The sequence below is a fragment of the Drosophila mauritiana genome, chromosome 3R (assembly GCF_004382145.1).
Source record: "Drosophila mauritiana strain mau12 chromosome 3R, ASM438214v1, whole genome shotgun sequence".
NCBI classification, from domain to species: domain Eukaryota; kingdom Metazoa; phylum Arthropoda; class Insecta; order Diptera; family Drosophilidae; genus Drosophila; species Drosophila mauritiana.
This window is the reverse complement of record NC_046670.1, coordinates 14,260,828-14,280,238: the sequence shown is the minus strand read 5'-3', so window position 1 is coordinate 14,280,238 and position 19,411 is coordinate 14,260,828. Positions and strand designations below refer to the sequence as shown.

The following is a 19,411-nucleotide window of genomic DNA, read 5'->3' as shown; positions in this document are numbered from 1 at the left end:
TCCCTTACTCTCGCTCTCTCACTCGCTCTGTGGGTGTGTGCCAGCGCTTTTTCATCTGCCACACATTTCGAAAAAAACAAAATAGCAACATCAAAAAGTTTTTTCAGTTTGCTTGTTGCTTTACACGCGTGCGGTTCGCTTGGATTTGCTCCTCCTTCGGTTAGTAAGAAAAAATCGAGGAAAAACGGAAGTAGTGTGTGTGTGTGCGCCTTTGAAAACCGCCAAAGGTAGATGATTCTGAATTCTGAAATTCCTCGGCTATTTCGAACGGCGGTGCAAACGCGGTGATATACGCTGCGTATACGCAACGTTGTCAGCACGTCACCCATACGCGCAGTGGGCCAACCGTTATTAATGTGCAGTCTCTATTGCAAGTGCCGTGAAATATATTTCGAATTTGTTTCTGGCGCTTCGTGACGCCCAAGGTGCGCATTGGCGCAGAATTCAATTCAATTTTTGAAATCACCTCCCTACTTATAGAAAACAAAAAAATATTCTGGCAGATCGTGTATATGCTGGCGGGGATTCTTGTATTTTTTGGTTTTTTTTTTTTTTTGGCAACTATGTTCTCTGTGTGAGTCAGCGGCATCTTGCCGTGACCGCCAAAGCATTGAAATCGAAATGAAATGCGGTGCATTTGAAGAAAAACAAATGAGACCACCTCGCTCCCAATTCACAAATGTTCCCCAATTAGAAATGTAAACAAAAGACCGAATATAGCTCGTCGGCAGGTGTTGCATTCCCCCCAAATTTGCGGGTGCTTCCTTCCACTGGATGTGCTGTGATATAACCAAGATCTAAGGGCAGGCGGCCAGTTGGCACTGGATGCACATTATGGGCCCAAATCCACTCTGTCATCTTGAGACTTGGCAGCAAGTGCACATGCAAATACAAATATCAAGCACTGCGATAACTAGAGCATCATCTCGTTTTGGTGCCAAAGTCAAGCGTATAATTGCCAGCCGGAGGCGGATTACAGGGACATTTGCCACTTTCACGAACATATGCACATACATGTCGATGACGAGCGCCCACAACTTGGCGAATTTGCTTAACTTTTATTTAATGTCACTATTTCCGATGCCTTTCAATGGCCTTTCGCAAGCCATATTCATTGCGGTGGCTGGATTGTACAATGTGGTTGTACTACTTGTATTTATGTGTGTGATTGGGAATGGGAATGGGATGTGGGGCGTTTGATTCGCCATATCTGTCGCCAGTGCCGAGACAATAAAATGGCAATGCGAACAATGGTAGCAGCAACAAATTACCTCTAATAGTCGAGTAACGCCCAGGCCGCAAAATTGTTTTTCAATCGCTCAATTGAGACGACAGCAAAATGTAAACCTTTTCTTGGTCACTTCGAAATTTGTTAATGAAAATTGCTTTGGCACACAAATGGCAAAATAATGGAGAACTGCGTGTTTTATTGACAGCTTGGCACGCGATGCAGATGCCTTCAAATGTTTCCCAATCACTTTCAATCGCTCTGACTGCCATCTGTGCGTTCGACAACCAGTTTAAAGTTGCTGCCCTTTTATAGGTACTCTAAAGGGTTAGTTACAGTTACAGTTCGGAACTTGGAATCCCATCCACTTCCACAGCCACCCACGCTCTTTGGCTTTGGTTGCTCATTTGCAGCATGATTGGACTGATTCGTTTGGCTTTACGCATGGCTAATTAAGGCGGCAATTAAATGAATATTTTGTTAAGCTTCAGAACAGAAGCCCCAAACAGAATAGTTGCCAAATTGGTGTGTTCCAAAAAGGAAAATCCAATTCAAAGGCAGCCCGCGAATGGCGGAAGTTATAAATTCCTAAGCGGGCTGATATCATGGCTATTTATACAAATGTCGCCAGCAGATGAGTTATTACACCAGGGACTAGAAGTTGGTCGAACGGCGCACGGCATATCAATTAGAAGAAAGCGCCGGGCGAGGCCAACACCCTTTTAACTTTGGACTGCCACATGTATGTGCCACTCCGCAATGGACAGACAGCTAGGTGCAACATGTGCCACGTTCCGGTCATTAACCGGAAAAGTGCATCGTTCAGACAAATGGCCATTAGAAGAGCCATCCCCATCCCCGCCATACTAGATCCATGGGCATTGCGCAGATCTCGCCTCTAGCTCAGATCATTAATTGCAACCATTTGATTTGTTTACTCCATAAAAGAAAAGAACAAGAATCCGCGAAAAAGCAACAATTCGCCAAAGTGCCGAAGGCAGGAAGAGCCGATTCGGGCAAACACAAACAATTCCCGCACTTTTGGGCCAAGATCCACGGAATACGGACTACAAACTACGGACTGCGGACTGCCGGCTAGTACATCGCGGGAAATTTTAAGTGCAAATAAAAACAATGACGACAGCCAAATGGATTTGGCGCTTGGCGCTGAGCATCTTGCTGGGTGAGTACGACCACCTATTACCATGTTATTTTTACGGCGGACCGATGCTGATTTTATGGACTTTTGATCGATTTACGGTATTTTTGGCCGGTTGTGTAAACGATTGGCGTTTCGCACATGGCCCCAGGAACTTGAATTCCTTTTACCTCCCTGGCCATTTTAGCCTTCGATTAGAATACCGCGACTGGCTGGCCACAGTGCGTCACGAAAGTATGTGATCGCCAAATGGCATAATGTTTATTTATACAAATGCCAAATCAGCTGTGTCAACTGGATGTTTGCCCGTCATTCGTATATTTCTTTTAGATCACATAAACTAGGCAGGAGTAGATGAGTATGCGGCTATTAACAAGAAAATTAATTCCCAAATATTTCCACTTAAACAAACTATGAAAGATAAACAAGAAGATATATATATCTGATTTAGTCATGACGAAGATGGAATGCTCTGAACTAATTTTATTACAAATAAAAATAGATGTATTTCTTTAATTGCAAATGTTTCAAGGTCTCTTAATTAAAATTTGAATCAAAAAAAGTTTATGGTAATGGAATTGTATTTAGCACTCTTCATTCCACAATCTTTATACCCTTTATCACTAGATATTTGTCTCGCATTTTCCCCGGTTGTGTCTTAATAAATCAATTGAACATATATGCTTTTCGCCTTGGTCCGTATGGCAAACACTCGCTTTCGGATTTTTTCAAATTATATTCACAAAACTTTGACAAATCGTGCTTGAAATGCTGCTCAAAATGCCAACACTCGTTCATTCACTTGTCAGCTGGCCTGGCTGTCTCCCTGCTTTGACATCCCAATCACATCTTTGCCTTTTGCTGTTGGATTGGAAGCCCACACCAAGTCGAGCAGAACTTCCATTACGCATACGCAGCGTTGACTCAACTTGGGAGGCTGTTGGCAGGTGGTCCACTGAAAGTGAAATTCAAGCGAATATTCCGCCTGTCACTACGGAGATGCTGTTGTGTCTCACTTGGGCGAATATATATACATATACACTATATAGTAAAAATCGCGTCGCATGGCCGTTTAACGAGCGTGGGAAATTTGTCCCGGCACCGTGACGCACTTGATGCTATTTTGGGATCGCTAGTTTGGCCATTAATAAATAAGCATAACGAATTCGGCTACTAATGACAACAATTTAAATTTTATTTATCAACATCTTTTACGACTTGCAAATATTTCCTTTCATTTATTATGGCCTTCTTGGATTGTTTGTAGTCGTGAGCTTTGTGGCTGCGGAAAAGCCGACTGGCTATCATCGCGAGATTTGCCAGTACCGCAAGGGCAAACATGTGAGTTGTGGCTTTTTGGGCATATGAATCTCTTTTTATTACCCGACTGGCTTTTTTCAGATCCAGCCCATGAGTGCTTATCACAATCGCCTGATGGCGATGCGCGAACAAATGCAGATTAGAGCCACGCTGCAGGGACCAGAAATCTATGGCTACATACTGCCCTCCACGGATGAACATCTCAACCAGGAGGTGGCAGCGCGAGATCAGAGATTGCGATATCTGTCCGGCTTCTCTGGAGTGCGTGCCTTTGCTGCCGTGACCAGTCACGGAGCAGCCATTTGGGTGGAGAACAGATATGCCCAGCAGGCCGATGGAGAGCTGGAGTGCGACTGGGAGATATATCTGACCAGCGGGAATGTCTCAGTGGCCGACTGGTTGGGTAGCCATGTCCACATCGACAAGCGAGTGGGTGCCGATCCCCATCTGGTGCCACACGCCCTTTGGGTTCAGTGGGAGCGAGAGCTGGAGGACAAGTTCCTTAAGCTGGTCAGAATCAATACCAATCTGGTGGATCACATTTGGGGCGAAGAGCGACCGGAGATGCCCAAGAACCAGGTGATAAAGGTGCACGAGAAGCACTTCGCCGGCGAGAGTTGGCAGGACAAGGTCAAGGAGTTGAGAAGGCGACTGGCGCATCTGGGCTGCGATGCCATGGTGGTCACCTCGCTCACCGAGATTGCCTATTTGCTGAACATTCGGGGCACAGACATTCCGTATACTCCAGTGATTAAGGTGGGTTCCAGTTATTTTAACATAGCTTCTGTAAGTAACCTCCATTTCACCATCAGTCGTACGCCGTAATCAGTCAGGATGATATATTCTTCTATGTGGACCACTCCAAGATTAGTCTGGGTATTGACCTTCATCTGCGCACAGACTGTTTCAATGAAGATTGCGTGAAGTAAGCAGTATATATAGGTTATATCGTAGATTTGCTAATTTAAATCGTTTCAGAATTAAGGAATACAATCAGATCTGGAGTGACATTCGTACCTATGCTCAGATCTGGAAGCGCGTCCTTGTGCCCGCTCCTTGCGTACAGGATCTTGGAGCGTCGGAGGCGATATACACCTCCATGCCTGGCAAAATTGTCGTCTGGGAGATCTCACCCATAATCTTTATGCGGGCACAGAAAAACTCCGATGAACAGGCCGGAATGAGAAGGGCGCACATTCGGGATGGCGCCGCCATTTGTGAGGCCATGAGCAACATGGAGACTAGGTTCCACACCGAGCAGTGGACCGAGGAGAAGATCAAGTACGAAGTGGAGCTGTGGCGTCTGTCGCAGAAGCACTCTAAGGGCCTGTCCCTGCGAACGGTGGTGGCCTATGGAGAACACTCCGCTCTGCCCTACTACATCTCCAGCAATGTGACCAACATCGAGGTCTCCGACCAGAGTCTGCTGGTCATCGAGTCGGGGGGTCAGTATCTGGAGGGCACCACGGACGTGTCGCGCACCTTCATTTTTGGTGAGCCCACGCACGAGATGAAAAAGGCATACACAAATGTTCTGGCTGGGATTCTGCATCTGGCACAACTGAAGTTCCCGTCCGATCTGAAGCCTTCCGAGGTGGACGCCCTGGTGCGCAGCATGGTTTGGAAGGACATGACGGATTTCCCGCAGGCAACAGGTCATGGCATTGGATCCTTTGGGTCTGTGGAAGAACGTGAGTATATGTTGTCTGTTGCTATTTGATTTCTATTAAAAGATACTTATCTTCCATCACAGCTCCCATATCAGTTTCCTATGGCAAGAACAGCAGTTTCCACTTCAAGCAGGGCTACTTCTTCTCAAGCGGTAAGTTGTTCTGGTATATAAGTAACTCAGCTTAACCAGCTTTGCCCTGTAGAATCCGGCTACTACAAACGCGATGACTTCGGCGTTCGCCTGAAGAACGTGCTCGAGGTGGTGGACACTGGCCACACGCATCCCAGTGGAGCACGCTTCCTTGCATTCCGGGACGTTACCATGGTGCCGTATGAGCCCAAACTGATCGACAGTACGCTCCTGAGTGCCGCGGAGAAGCGTCTACTGAATGAGTACAATGCCAAGATCCGGAACGATATTGGGGACGAACTGAAGCGACTGGGCAACATGCGGGCCTTCTACTGGATGATGAACCAAACGCGTCACATTCGGGAGTATCTGCCTGAGGATGAGTACCGCTCTGCGACCGGCGCAGGAAGCTGTGGTCACTCCGCGAGTCCCCTGATACTACTGGGACTCATGGTCATCCTTTCTGCGATTATGCCCTTGCGATCCTAAGGACCAGAGCTTTAAGTGTACACTGTCTGTAATTATGTAGATTTAGTTAGCTATGCAAATTTTAAGAGAGAATCTGGGACTAACAAGAAAACGAACCAATCAATAACTGCAACTGTTAGTATTTTAGTAACGTCATTTGGCCCTAAGCATCCAGTTTTGATCGTATAAAGTCGCACCTGCCACCGAATTCCCCCTTTTAGGAATAGGTATTTACTTAAACCAAATACGTAATATGAAATGTATAATATCCTTATTCGTAATCGACCAAAAATATGTTAAACCTGTTTATATTAATACGAGCATTGTCTTTATAGTTAAGAAATAACATTGTATATTTTTCTAAATATAATTTGGAAAATACGCTTCACTGGGTTTCAGTTTTCACTTAAAGCATTTGGTTCTCAAAGCATGTTTATTTATTTTGGAAGCTACCTATGCATATGATTTAATATAATTATGTTAATTTTACATGAATTCTACATGTTAACTAGCATTTTACACGAAGTCTTTGTGGAACTGTTAAACTTTTTGTTGCATACTCTACAGCTTTATTAAGATGTTTGATAATTCGCACTGCTGAGACATTTAAGTATTTTTCAACAAATTTCTTATAAAACATTCTTTGGGTTTTCGCCTTATAAGTTTTTAATTTTAGCCAAATTTTTATGTTGGTAGACTGTTATTTCATGCCATATTTACAATTAAATTGTGCCTTCAGTAGAAACTCGTTATGTCCTGTTAGAAGAATTTTCTGTTTTGACCCAATTATAATGATTCACGTCATCTCTTTGATTCTCCTCAAATAGCGATGCATACCACAACTTTACCAAAACTTTATCGCATGATCAAGTCAATAACCCCAATAGAACAAGTCAATATTAATAGTAAGCTGATATAATATGGTCGTGTGGCAGTATCTGCCAGTGGATCGGATTAGCAAATCAGAGATTACCCAACCTACTTGTGTTCGTAATGAGACGATTTCTATAAGTTAGTTGTTATTCAACGAGGGTAATCTCCTCTTGAATTGCTTTTAAAGTGGTCCCAATGGCTGTCAAATCCAGTTCAGCACCTGGCAGCAGCAGACAGGCGACTTGGGATTGACAAAGTCCGATCTCAAATGGGTTATGGCACGCCAGGAGCCAGTCCGTTTACGGTAAATGGTGCTCCATGAGCTCATCTATCTGTGGCACATTTTAGCTTTTCAGCTAAATCCCCCAGAATCGAACTAGAACAGATCGCCTGGCCCAGTTTCTCTGGGCACAAAGGAGTTGAGATGCGTCGCCCGGTGGAAAACTTCATCTTTTGTGGGTTGCTACAGAACCTGACACTTGTTCTTACTAAGAGATTGACCCATTTTTTTGGCCCGAGCCAAATAACCAGTTTCCTTTCGGATGATGCCATGAAACTAGCCAGGCATCCCAGCTGGATGGCATGAATATGCGCGGCCAAAGTTATCGACGGCCTGGCCAAAACATGAATTAATTTGGCCCGGGTGGCTTGGAGCTGCAGCCTCGACCGCAACGCCATCGTCTGTCTAACGGTGCACTCGAATATTGGCCAAAGTCAGAGATTTGCCTTGCGAATGGGCACGCGGCAATTTGGGCCACTGTCCACGCAGGTTTTTCCACTTTTCGGCACTGGAAACTGGGCCTCCAGATCGAGTCAAGGTGGACGGGCGGAGCAAATGCGACCTGACCTGCTCCAAAAAAGCGAGGATATGTTGCATGTGAGTGGCATGGGTGTCATGCAAATAAAAAATAGTTAACAGTAACTAGGTAAGAAATAAGTCGATTTGAGTAATGGTAAGCTAATGTGAGTCATGTAGGAATTTGACTTAACTAGGTTGAAAATCGACCATCGAAACAGTTTCCTATAATGTTTTGCAGATTAAATCGAAGATAAGGACATTATTTAATGCCTTAATCAAATCATTGTACTTAAATTATCAGCTATTTCTAGTGGTGAATAATAAGTGTGCTTAAGTCTTTTTGCCATTTCCTGCTAGGAGAAATAATTTATGTAAACATTCTTCTAAAGTCCTATGCATCTTAGCGAAAGGGAAGAGTTATTTAGTTAACAAACTTCTGTTGACTTCTGCTGACTTAAGCGTGGCAAATTGGCATCATTAGTGTCGTACTTAGGATCAGCAGACGCCGCAGGTTCCGACAGCTGGCCAAACTTTTGGCTAATCCACTGCTGCCGTCAGTCGTCAGATGTCAGCACTTTTGTTTTGCCAACTGCACGCATGCGCAGAGGCCAAAACAAAACTGGCCACTGCACCGGCTACTCCAGCATGCCCGTCTCTTTCTCTGCCCCTGTTGCTGTCTCTTTCGCGGCCTGTGCATCTCGAGCTCGGCTTTGGGAGCCATCAAATTGGCCAGCCGCTGTTAGTCTCGTTATTGACTTCGCGCACTCCGGTCGCTGCCTCGGCTGCTGAGTTTTCCACACCATTTTCTCGGCTGGAAAATGCAAATTACGAGCGAACGAAAGTGTTGTCGCCTACTGAAGAATAGGAACGTGACCGAGTCATTGGGAAAATAAGCAGAATTTGTACTTTGATTGCGGGTCTGGCGAAGAAAGTTGTGCCTCTTCTATTGCTCGGTTAAATCAAGAGCGACATTTAGTAATTTAAGATCCGCCAAGTGAAAAGTGATTATGTGTTAAGGAAAAGCCAATAAAGGTAAGGAATCAGTCTAAAATAGTCGTATATTACTCATACGACATGTAGTCACATGATTTTGTGCTAGCCAACTATCCATCTTTGCGGTTTTGAGTGACTTCTTCTAGCTGACATTGCAATTATTGCTATTCCTGCCAATTAAATTTCTGATTTGATCCTAATTACCCGAAGAACAAACTAAGGCAACGACATTCTCCTGGCCAAGAATGGCGCATAAAAACTGGACAAGATCTTGAGGTGTGTGCGTTGACAACCAATCCATATAAGCCTTGTTAGCGAAGCGGCAAACGCTTATTCGATTAGCGGGATTTACGACCACTGCAGCTGTGAGTAGCATTGGTAGCTTCTTGGGCTTTCATGCCATGGCGACGACATTCGAATCAAGATCGACAAGCCATTTTTCCTGCTAAACTCGTTCAGGTTTCCTACCTACTTGTCCGCTGGCCGCAATTGTTATCCGCGCGCTTCTTTCTAGGAGGGATCTCTCGGCTTTTCTAGCAATTATTTTCAGATTTTCTCCTCGGCGCTGGGGCTGCGTGACAGGTCCGCGGTTCAGAAACTGGAGCATCGATGCGCAGTTTATTTCAGCTGCGATCCGACTCGTTTCCACTTCTGAAGGTGGGTCACAGCCATAACTCCTCGACTGGATCTCCGACTCACAGACACGTCTGTTGGATGCGATGGATGTGGCTATAATCGTGCGTTGAGCCATTTCCAATCACCAGTTTACCGCTATCGAACAATCTCTTGATCGGGACGCTAGAATGTGCTAATGAACCATTCTAATGCAGTACAAGATTGTACATCGATTCAATTGGCGGTCTTATAACAGTAGGCAATCCATCATGGTGTAAATATCTGTGGGACAATTAGTATATATTTTACTGAAAGGGGAGCCCTGAGAAAAACAAGTAAATTTATGCGTTTGGAACATTTCAACTATTTAATAATATAAAATTTAAAGTGTTTGGAACAAGGAAATATGTGGCAACCTGTAATTGATATATCAATTCGAACAATTTTTTCTCAGTGCTTGAGTACTAGCAATTATTGACACGCTGGGGCGTCCAGACAGACGGTATATCCAAAAATAGAAACAATTACATTAATCCACAGGCAGAAACTAGTGGCCCTTAATTTAGGCAGCGACCTTAATGGTCAGTGGTATCGCACCCCGTAATTATGAATAGCAATAAAGAAAATCTATTTTCTCGTACTACCAAGAAGTGCAAACTTTCCCTGCGAACGCGTTAAATGACAAGAAAGCAATTATCTGGCCAAAGCCAAGAATTACGATCTAATCTCGCAGAGGAACGGCACTGGGCCACAAAGAGCACAGTTAGCCGGCAATCAGATGGTGTCAATGCGGGTACTTAATGTCCATTCCGGGCGCCCGTTGGAGGCGGAGGCGTTAACATGATCATGGGCGGAAAGCTGACCCACAAAGCACGCGCCATTTGAACTCAGCTGACCAAAGATGAGTGAGTGCCATTTAGCACCCGATGCTCGTTCTCGCACTGGTGGGAGAAGATGAAAACACGTTGAGTTGTCCAATTAAGGCGAACAAAAAACATTTCCATTAGAATTTTCGTGACCACTTACCGCTAAGGGTCCAAGTCCAGGGGCTTTGGGCCGTGAATGCTGGCCATGCGGTATGCAAATGCAAATGCTTATGGCAATTTATGGCCCAGAGTTCATGAGCAGCGCCACGCGTCACGCTCTTTTGGGCAATTTCTTTGTCGGATTTCATTATCTACGGCGTAATGCACCTAACCATCTCCTCGCGGATAGGGCATTGTGCGGTAAAGTGTCCATAACGACCGGTCCGAAAGATATTAGCCTTAATTCAAAAGGAGTTTATAATACAGATGCATATGCAAACCGTTTTTGCACACTCACAGTCGACCTTCTTTGAAAATGTAAGAGTAGCTGAATTCCTTTGATTTAATATTCATAATGTTCATGTGTCGACTTATCACTTTCCTAAGTGCCAATGAAGAAAGCCATGTATGTACGCAAAACCAGTGACAATGTAAACAAGGAAATCCACTGATGATGGCCAATTATATAAACCGAGTGTTTAACATCTTAATGAGCAACTTAGGATGTGAAATCCACACCACTTGGGGTTAGTGGTCGTGATCTTGGTCAAGTCACGTAGCCAGATCGTAAAGCAAAGTGTCCAAGTGCTACTGCCAATTTTACAAAGGGGCTTTAAAACGCGCGAAATTAATTTCTTTTTAACCACCACCCGCTGGCATCAAAATCGAAATCAAACCGCTCCGGCTCGTGAAAAGTGAATCGCTATTGTTGCACGGATGAGTGTGAGTGGGTCGGACGGGCGTAGAAAGGGGCGGGAAATGGCGTAATGAGTAGCACAATGTGACAATTGTCGTGTACTTTTCAAGACTCATTTCGGCGGACGCGGCTTCGTGACGCAACTGCCAGCCGGCTGGCTAATGAATGAATGGAGCCTCATGGAGCTTGGAGCTCGTAGTGGGGTAGAAATGTATCTCAGTCGGGGCCACGATTCTACAAAGAAAGTCTCGCAGAGCGATTATGTCTGGGCCTTAAGTCTAAGGGAAAGTCATGAGACTTTAATTGCGCAATGTTTTTGTGCAAATGATTTGAATAATTTGCAGAACCTGTCCACCAAGTACACTGCGGGAAAAGTTCTCCACCAGGCCGCGAGCTGTGGCTCGTGCTCCGACTTTATGGCCAATCTAATGGATTAGTTGTCTGCTCGCATTTTCTCTCACTGCCTGCGCATGTCAGATACGCAATGCTGGGCACAAGACGAGCGCGAAGGAATCAAGCGTATCTCTCGGAGCACCCAACTCCCAACCTGCAACTTCCAACCAGTGCCAGCACAACCCTCCGGTTGTATCCACACTATCTGTATCTTCAAGCTTCGTCGGGCTGGCTGAGCAGAAAAAAATATACGACTAATTTCTGAAATAGCTGCAAGAAACTCAAGAAACCTTAAAACAGACACCGAAACTACGAATAACTACGGCTAAAACACAGCCTGGTAAATTGAATAGAGAAAGTGATGATCACGGTAGTATGATGTTATTTGTTAAATAAATCACATCACCCATCAACGCCACCCCCTCCACCTCCGCCACCCCATCGAATGCGTGCAGTTAACGGCTTTAGCTGCCGAATGAAAATTCTCTTAAAAGTAAAAGCTGGCGACGCACAAAGGAAAATTCTACCATTTATTTATTTAAGTGGACAGAAACCGTTGAAAGCGAAAATGAAAAGGGGCAGGTTCGTGTTCAGGTTCTTTGAATTGAAAACAAAGTTTAATTTTTGTATCTTATTTAACTGCCTTTTTCATGTGACATCCGTTGAAAACGAAACCAGGCACAAGTTGAAGTTGGCCCTTTGGCCCTTCAGGGTCCAGACAACCCATAAAACCCGGAGCTTTCTGGCCAGACTCTGAACAACAAAGGGCCAAATTAAATCGCTTTGCATTTTTTTCGGTTTGTCTCAAATGGACCACATTTAATTACTTGTTACTGTTAGCTCATGAATAAACCGAAAACGTTGTCAACACTCGAGAAACAAACAACGCAGCCGATCAAAGGCCATCAAAACTAAAATCTCGTATGGAAAATGGAAAGTTTGATGCAAACGTTGAGATAGATTTTTACGGCGGCTGGCTCAAAAGTGTTTTATTAGTGAAATGGAAACGGACTTTTAATTGAAATCATCTTGAATGAAGAGCGTTGGTAATGTGTTGATTTCATTTCGGTGGCCAAAGATCATAAAATCCATTTAATGACACTATCTGCGAAGCATAGCAGCTCTTTTGTTTATTCTAACTTGCAGTTTAAAATGCAAATCTAAAATCAAGCCTGTAATGCCTGTTTGCATGCATATGAATTATTACGCTTATTAACCGAAACTATTCTTCTGCTCGGCGAGTATTCACATTCTTGGCCAAGCCATTCTCAATTTCCAACTGCGCCCAGGCGATTTCAGCTCGGCACAGAGTGAAAAATTAAATGCATTTTACGATGGAGCGAAAGAGGCCGCGGGCAGCTCCAATTATCGTAAGACTTGACCACGGTCATTGATTTCGAAAATGCCTTCACTGCTGCAGCCCGCCGCTCACCCTTCCCCTGGCCGCATCCAACTAGCCAGCTATCCATGCGCTCCATCTGGCCCCGGAATCCCCTAATCCGTCACAGCTTCTGCGCTTGCGCAAATGGCAAAACCCACCGGGCCACCGGCGTTTGGAAGACCCACTCGAAGTCGCGACACCACTGGGTTTAATTGCAATTTGCCCGCGGTTCGGGCCATTTTGTGGGAGACGACTGCCAATTGCCAGTGTCAGTTTAAGCCCTCAATGGTGAATTGCCCAAAATTGACTTTGCGACATTCACATCGGTGGTATGCAAATGCTGAGCCGCAAACATAATGCTCCAATATTGGGCAAGTGATTGTGGCATTCGTCCTCTATCTCTCTCTCTTTGTCGCCCGTCATTTTGGCCAAAAGAAAAACAGTTTGGCCATTTGGCCATCATATATTCCATATTCCGCGATACACAAAGGCATTCTCATTGTGCTCCTACTGCCCACTTGCGCCAGAGATGATATTGTTGTTATTATGGGCCGCTCTTTCTTTTCTTTCTCTGCCACTGGCTCTTTTGCTTTTAGCTTATGGCCAACAACTTCGACGTTTTGAGCCCGTTTTAGTCGCCGTGTGGCATTCAACGAACTCGGACGGATTTAGCCCGGCTTCGGAGCCCAGTTACAGCACCTGGATTGCTGATGCGGATTACCAAAAGCTAGACCAGTATTTGAACGGATTGGGCCGCGTTTTTTACGAGTGACGATGCGGTGCATTGGAGTTGAAGTTGAAGTTCAATAAGGCACAAGTAAATGGCATTTCGAATTGGCTCATTCGAGTCTGTGTGTGTGTGTGTGTGACTGTGTGGCATTTGCTAATTACCGCGAATATTTCTACAGTGAAAGTATCTCATAGATGCAGCTCGAATCCAAGTACGTAGTGCGTGGCTGCAAATAGCAACCAGCATTTTTCCGATACAACAATCGCATTTCATTGGGCAATTTATCAGCCGAAACGGTGTAAAAACTAAAAACGTAAAACTGGAAAACCTCAAAACTCGGATCATAAATATATTATTAACAGCGATTTTGCAATACCTTTTCCTACTCGTAGATTATATGGCCAAACGGTTTTGGGAGCCTGTGTCTTAATCAAATAATGCTAAAGTCTGTCGGTTTTTGGTTTTGCTTGCAGCTAATTAATGAGCCGGCTCCAGTGCGATGATTGAATGATGGCCCCAGTGGAGCACGCCATGCAAATGCAACACCTTCGCCGGGCATCCTACAGTGTGCCTAATATCTCATACCCAGTGCGATTCGCTAACATGTTGGGAATTAACGTTCATTGCGCCTAAACGGATTGCATTCACCGCTAATTGCTCACAAATTGCTAGCTCCGCCGCCGCCCAAATAAACCAAACAAAGAGATCAAGTTAAAAGCCAATAATAACCAGTCAGTGAAACAGTGAAAATTTGCATCCGCAGCTGCGGCATTCCGCGAGTGTTTAGCACGTCCTGCCCACCAGGAAGGAGGAGGAGGATGGTCACCTGCAAGGTGGACTCTCAGACCGCGGTGGCTGTGCCCAAAATGAACTCGGTCCGGACGCGTGGAAAGCCCCCCGCCGCCGGCAGCAACAGCAATAGCAACTCCTCCGGCTTTCGGCTCCTGGACGGCGACCAGCTCGAAAACAATTCGAGTGTCAGCCGCAACTCGATCTACAAACTGAAGATCGATCTTATGTTTGACGATTCCAGGTGAGTTACGGATATGACGATTTCGGTCATAGTTTCGGGGTGAAATTTGGTAATTGGTAGCAAATTGCCTGGGGAGGTGTGTTTTGGTGGGCCATTAGCCTCGCTCTCCATCTCCAAGCAAAACAAATCAATTAGCCTCTCATTTCCCCAGCTGACCACCCAACACTTTCGTTCTCGAAAACGCGACTCACCGACTACAGAGATACAGATACAAAAACTAGTTTCAAGAGATATTTCGTTTACCGTTTGGCATTTCCATAAGCAACATAAAACTACAGTTAGTTCCAAAATTAAAAACGATATTGTCCGATGGAGCAGATTCCCAAATCCGATGTGGGGCCATCCAAAGATAGAGCGACACTTGCTCTTTGAATAAACAAATATTCATCGGCGACACACATTCGCCGGCGGACGAACTACTAAATTGATTGAGAAAGAAAACCAAGAGCTCCCCCTCCCCCAGCACCACTCATCATCATCTCCATCTTCATTCCCATTCAAAACTTGGAGACGTTCTATGGAAATAAGCATTTCCGATTTTATGTCAGCTAGCGGTAAACGGAATGGCTCGAATTGGGAACACCTTAAGCTGCATTCGGTGTTCGGCACTTGGTCATAGGCCTCCAAGACGCCTCTATCCCGGCAACCTCTCTTCGAAGTTGGCCATTCCATGTTTCGCGGGCTCTGACCTGGTCAGCAGGATGTGGCCAATTCGGCTTCCAGCCAAGAAGTTCACAGATAGCTGACACTCGGACCTCAAACTCCGCGGCGCTTCGAATATGCTAATCTCGGCTTGCTTTTGCGTTAATCAGTCAAACTTTCACAAAAATGGAACCGTTTTCTCGATTTAAGCACTGAACGTGTTGACTGGAGAACGGCAATAAAATAAGAAGCGGAATCCATCAACTTTTCAATTTAATCGATGATCTAGATGACATTCTAACTTATGAGTTTTGGGGAAAATTATATTAGATACTTGTCCTTCGACTAGTAAAATCAAAAGTTATTGATTTTGGCTATCAAGATAGTTTGGAATGAATGATTCGATTACCTTTTACCTTTCAATAAAAATCATAAAATTACCCTTTACTTACTCCCTAACCAGATCCATGCGAAGCAGCCGCCTTGACGATCCCCGTGGATCGCATCGCACCCGCTCCATCATCATGTATGGGCGCAGTGAGTTGGCCAGCACCTCGGGCGACACGCCGCGCTCCCTGAGCAGCTTCCTGCAGGACAACCAGCAGGGAATGGGTCAGGGTCAGGGGCAGTCGGCCAAGGTGCTGGCCGAGGCGGCCAAGAAGGACGTGCAGCGGATCAGCAACAGTGTGCAGGCCCAGATCGAGCAGCTGTTCACGGACGTGGCCAAGGATGCGACCAGCAGCTTCGATGTCACCTGCCTGGGTTCCCTGCCACTGAAGGACAAGGTGACCAGTCTGCAGGGTCTGCAGGAGCCACTGCGTCAGCTGTACCTCAGTGAGGTGACCAAGAAGGTATGCATGTCCTCAAATTATCCGTCCATCCGGCAATTATATCCTGGTTTCAATCACCAGAAACTCAACTCCGGATCGCTGGATATCTGTGCCACCGGACTGAGAGTGAAGATCAGCGCTCTGGCCATCTCAAATGGTGCGGCTGCTCCGGAGGAGAACGAGGCCCTCATAACGCCCTTCCACAACATTGCCGTGTGGTCGGCGGTGAAGTTCGTCATATCCGACGACGATGGTGGTGCCGCATTTCTGCCCCTGATCACGGATCCAGAGAATATCGACAAGACTGCCCTGTTCCAGCCACTCAGGTGAGATATCGTTATACGTTCTTTGGGGCACTACTTCTTGACCATTACTTAAAATACTATCTTATATATCAAATTTACAGCTCCAGCGAGCAGCTGGCGGTGGAGCACAGCATCCATGTGCACGCGCCCATTTTCGCGGTGGTAATGCGGTCGGCCAGTTCGCCCAAGGTGCTCGAGTGCCATGGTTTTATCTGCAAGAGCACAGAGGACGCTATCGTCATCGCCGCCACGCTCTACCAGAGTCTGATGGCCCACGTGAGCAGCAGTTCCCGGCGGAGCACCCAGCGAAGGGCACCGCGTCAGCAGAATGGAGTCAGCTGCATCAGCATCGCCAGCAGCTCGGCATTGGCCAGCTCGAACTACCTGTCGCGGTCGCAGATTGTGCCCAGTGCCTCTGGACGTCGCAGCTCCTTCCGGGGCAGTGCCGGTGGTGCTCCATCCCGTTCCGGTCGGAAGAAGCGGGTGTCCAATAGCTCTCTAAGCTCACACAGTAATGTCATCAACGAGACGGCAGAGTTGGAAACATCGACGGAGGAGCGCAGGCGCAAGTCCCACAAGTCTAAGCGGGCTCCTCCGGTTCCCACCACCGTTCCTGGTTTGGGTAACCACAGAAGCGGCGGAGGAGGAGGACCATCGCGAAGTGGCAGCATAGTGTGTGGCAATGGTCATGTAACCCGGCTTCATCAAGGCGCTCATCACGGCAAGAAGTCTTCGGTGGGTTCGGAACTATCTGCCACTGTCGACGTGGCACCAGCAAACGGGGACATCCTCACGCGTGTGGCCATTCCCAGATCCGGCAGCTTTCTCAACACCGGAGGACTGACGCGCTACAAGTCGCGGGCGGCGAGACGCCATTCCGGCAAACTCGGCGGCGGAGGCGGCGGCGGAGGAGGGTGAGTATTGCCACCGGTCCGGTGGTCGGATGCAACTGGCGCACTGCACCACTGCATCTGGCCCATGGGCACGGGCGGCAAACTTTTTGCAATATGGGGGAGAAGGTTTGGTCTGGTTGATTGGCATCGCTTGAATTGTGCTTCTAGTTCCCCACTTGGTTTCAGCGAACTGTTTAACGAATTTCGCCTGCACGAGAACCTGCACTCGCTGGACGACATCCTGTACGCCATCATCGACGCGGACGGCATGTCCTTCAACGATCTGAAGCCCATCTACAAGGAGTTCCTGTTGAAGCTAGCGGTCACACTGACCCAGGACGAGCTCTTCCAGCGCTCCAAGAACATCATGAGGCGGCAGAAGAAAAAGAAGCAGAAGCGCAAGGCTAGTGTTAATGGATCACAGGTGGGTCTCCTTTTCTGAACTTTAGATGGTCCAAGTAATACATCTCGCATCTTATAGAAAAAGGCAAAGACGAGTTTTTTCGGCACAAAGAGTCTGAAGAAGGTGCTCCAACTGGGCCAGTTCCGCTCGTGCCGCGGCAAGTTGGCCAAGCCGACGGTGAAGGAGTCCACGCTGGACAGCAAGGGCAAGCCCAGGATCAGTTCGCCCATTATCATCGGACCGCCCATCAACCACAGCCACGCCCAGCAGCAGCACCAGCGGAATAGGGCGGCCACCAGCGGCTCCGATGTCTCCGTGGTGCGGAACGAGCACACCCAAGGACTCAATCGAAACAGCAGCAGTGGGTACGTTTCCGCCATTAGGTACTACATATTTTACTATCTATTTAAAAAAGGACTTCATGAAAATCTGGACTTCCTACTCTAATCCCAGTGTTTTCGATTGCAACTAACTCCTTGCTTATATCCTCCAGATACGTGTCCTGCTCGGAGTGCAGCTATGACTCCGAGTCCTGCGCGTGCGCCTCCGCCGATCGCTGCTATTGCAGCCTGCGCACGGAGCACCTGAACCACAAGCTGCGCCAGAAGAACGAACGGACCATGGCCCTGGCCTCACCCACGCGAAAGCCCGCGAACGGAGCTGTCCTGCCAACCAATGCAGCTGGAACTGCAGCCAACAACCGGCACTCGTTGATCTCCTGCCGCTCGGACGACAAGTGCTACTGCTCCATGGTGGAGGAGGAGCCGGCCAGCTCGATGGAACGCGACTCGGCCAACAACTCGCACACGGAAACCACTACATCGTGTGACTCCGACAGCTGTGTGAGCGCTAGCAAGTGCTACTGCAAGCGAACCCATCGTCGCCAGCGATCCGCGGCGGCGGCAGCCATCAGCGAGGATTCCCTGTCGCAGCAGCAGCGCAAGTCCCGCCCAAGCAACGCAGCAGCAGGAGGGGCACGCAAGGGAAAATCTGCGGAGAAGTTGGGCCTGGACTACGAGCTGTTCAGCATCAGCGGAAGCGGTCAACCGGTGCAGCCGCATGAGGCACTGAGCGTGAAGAAGAGCGTTGAGGCGGCAGCGGTCTTTGCGGACATGAAGCTCAGCCAGACGACGGACATTAAGAGCCTGTGCCCGCCGAAGGGTCCGGGATCGCGGATTGGCAATGGAAGCTGCCGATCGTACGCCTCCTCCAGAAGGTCCTCGTACCGCACCCGCGAATCCTTCAGCACGGATCGTTTGGGTGGAGGTTTCCCACCGCCGATGCCTCTGGGCAAGGGAATGGGTTTGGCGGGCGGAGGAAGTGCCGACAATCTGTTGGCGAATCTAAAGGCCATGGAGGCCAAGGCCGCCTCCATTCGCAGCAGCGCCAGCAGGAGCCGCATGGGCAGCTATCAGTCGATGCGCGCGGTCAGCGCCTCGCTAGAGGATTCGCTGGGTTACTTGCCATAGACCAGGATGAGGGATCCGAAACTGGAAGCTGGTTCTAATAAGATGTACATAGTTCATAAGCTTATATTTAAAGTAAATACTCTACTCCATCGAACGGCTTATGTTTCCCAAGACGATTTTCAAACCTACCGTATAAACGAGCAATTATCTTGGGAAACGTAATCATCATTAGCTTTAAGTACCTCCTATAGAAAATTCAGTGAGACTTTATCTCTAAGATCGTATCCGTAGAAATCAAGGTGCAATATAATGACCAATCTTTTGGACACAGAAGAGTTCCAATTATTTAAAGCAGTGCAATATTTATAATACTATTTTAAATAAAAGCATATATACTCAACAAGAAATCTGAGT

At 47.0% G+C, this 19,411-nt stretch overlaps 2 protein-coding genes across 7 annotated transcripts; both read left to right on the top strand.

The window, feature by feature from the left end:
* The first annotated feature begins 111 nt into the window (after positions 1–111).
* Positions 112–6,321, top strand: LOC117145288 (xaa-Pro aminopeptidase 2). Of its 2 annotated transcripts, none has more exons than XM_033310877.1 (8): positions 112–159; positions 2,177–2,411; positions 3,655–3,728; positions 3,789–4,463; positions 4,520–4,632; positions 4,686–5,398; positions 5,461–5,529; positions 5,582–6,321. In XM_033310877.1, exons 2-8 carry the CDS (start codon positions 2,363–2,365, stop codon positions 5,995–5,997), a joined length of 2,109 nt encoding a protein of 702 aa, XP_033166768.1. In that variant the 5' UTR covers positions 112–159; positions 2,177–2,362; the 3' UTR covers positions 5,998–6,321. The 2 variants fall into 2 exon arrangements, with proteins under 2 accessions (XP_033166768.1, XP_033166769.1); XM_033310878.1 differs by lacking the exon at positions 112–159 and adding an exon at positions 165–227.
* A 2,083-nt stretch (positions 6,322–8,404) lies between these two features.
* LOC117145180 lies at positions 8,405–19,392 on the top strand. 5 transcript variants are annotated; one of them, XM_033310736.1, is made up of 8 exons: positions 8,405–8,680; positions 13,956–14,515; positions 15,621–16,008; positions 16,069–16,313; positions 16,394–17,206; positions 17,372–17,609; positions 17,667–17,953; positions 18,082–19,392. In XM_033310736.1, the coding sequence occupies exons 2-8, from the start codon at positions 14,301–14,303 to the stop codon at positions 19,055–19,057; spliced, it is 3,162 nt and encodes a 1,053-aa protein (XP_033166627.1). In that variant the 5' UTR covers positions 8,405–8,680; positions 13,956–14,300; the 3' UTR covers positions 19,058–19,392. The 5 variants fall into 5 exon arrangements, with proteins under 5 accessions (XP_033166627.1, XP_033166626.1, XP_033166622.1 ...); XM_033310735.1 differs by having other exon boundaries at positions 17,354–17,609; XM_033310731.1 differs by having other exon boundaries at positions 17,312–17,609.
* Positions 19,393–19,411: the final 19 nt, after the last annotated feature.

Bases quoted from the DNA above. Each gene is read 5' to 3' on its own strand.
- LOC117145180 (XM_033310731.1), top strand. From the start codon at position 14,301: ATGGTCACCTGCAAGGTGGACTCTCAGACCGCGGTGGCTGTGCCCAAA. The intron at 16,314-16,393 runs GTGAGATATCGT...TCAAATTTACAG, and splicing joins GCCCTGTTCCAGCCACTCAG to CTCCAGCGAGCAGCTGGCGG. The intron at 17,207-17,311 runs GTGAGTATTGCC...ATGGGGGAGAAG, and splicing joins GGAGGCGGCGGCGGAGGAGG to GTTTGGTCTGGTTGATTGGC.
- LOC117145288 (XM_033310877.1), top strand. From the start codon at position 2,363: ATGACGACAGCCAAATGGATTTGGCGCTTGGCGCTGAGCATCTTGCTG. The intron at 3,729-3,788 runs GTGAGTTGTGGC...GGCTTTTTTCAG, and splicing joins AGTACCGCAAGGGCAAACAT to ATCCAGCCCATGAGTGCTTA. The intron at 4,464-4,519 runs GTGGGTTCCAGT...TTTCACCATCAG, and splicing joins CGTATACTCCAGTGATTAAG to TCGTACGCCGTAATCAGTCA.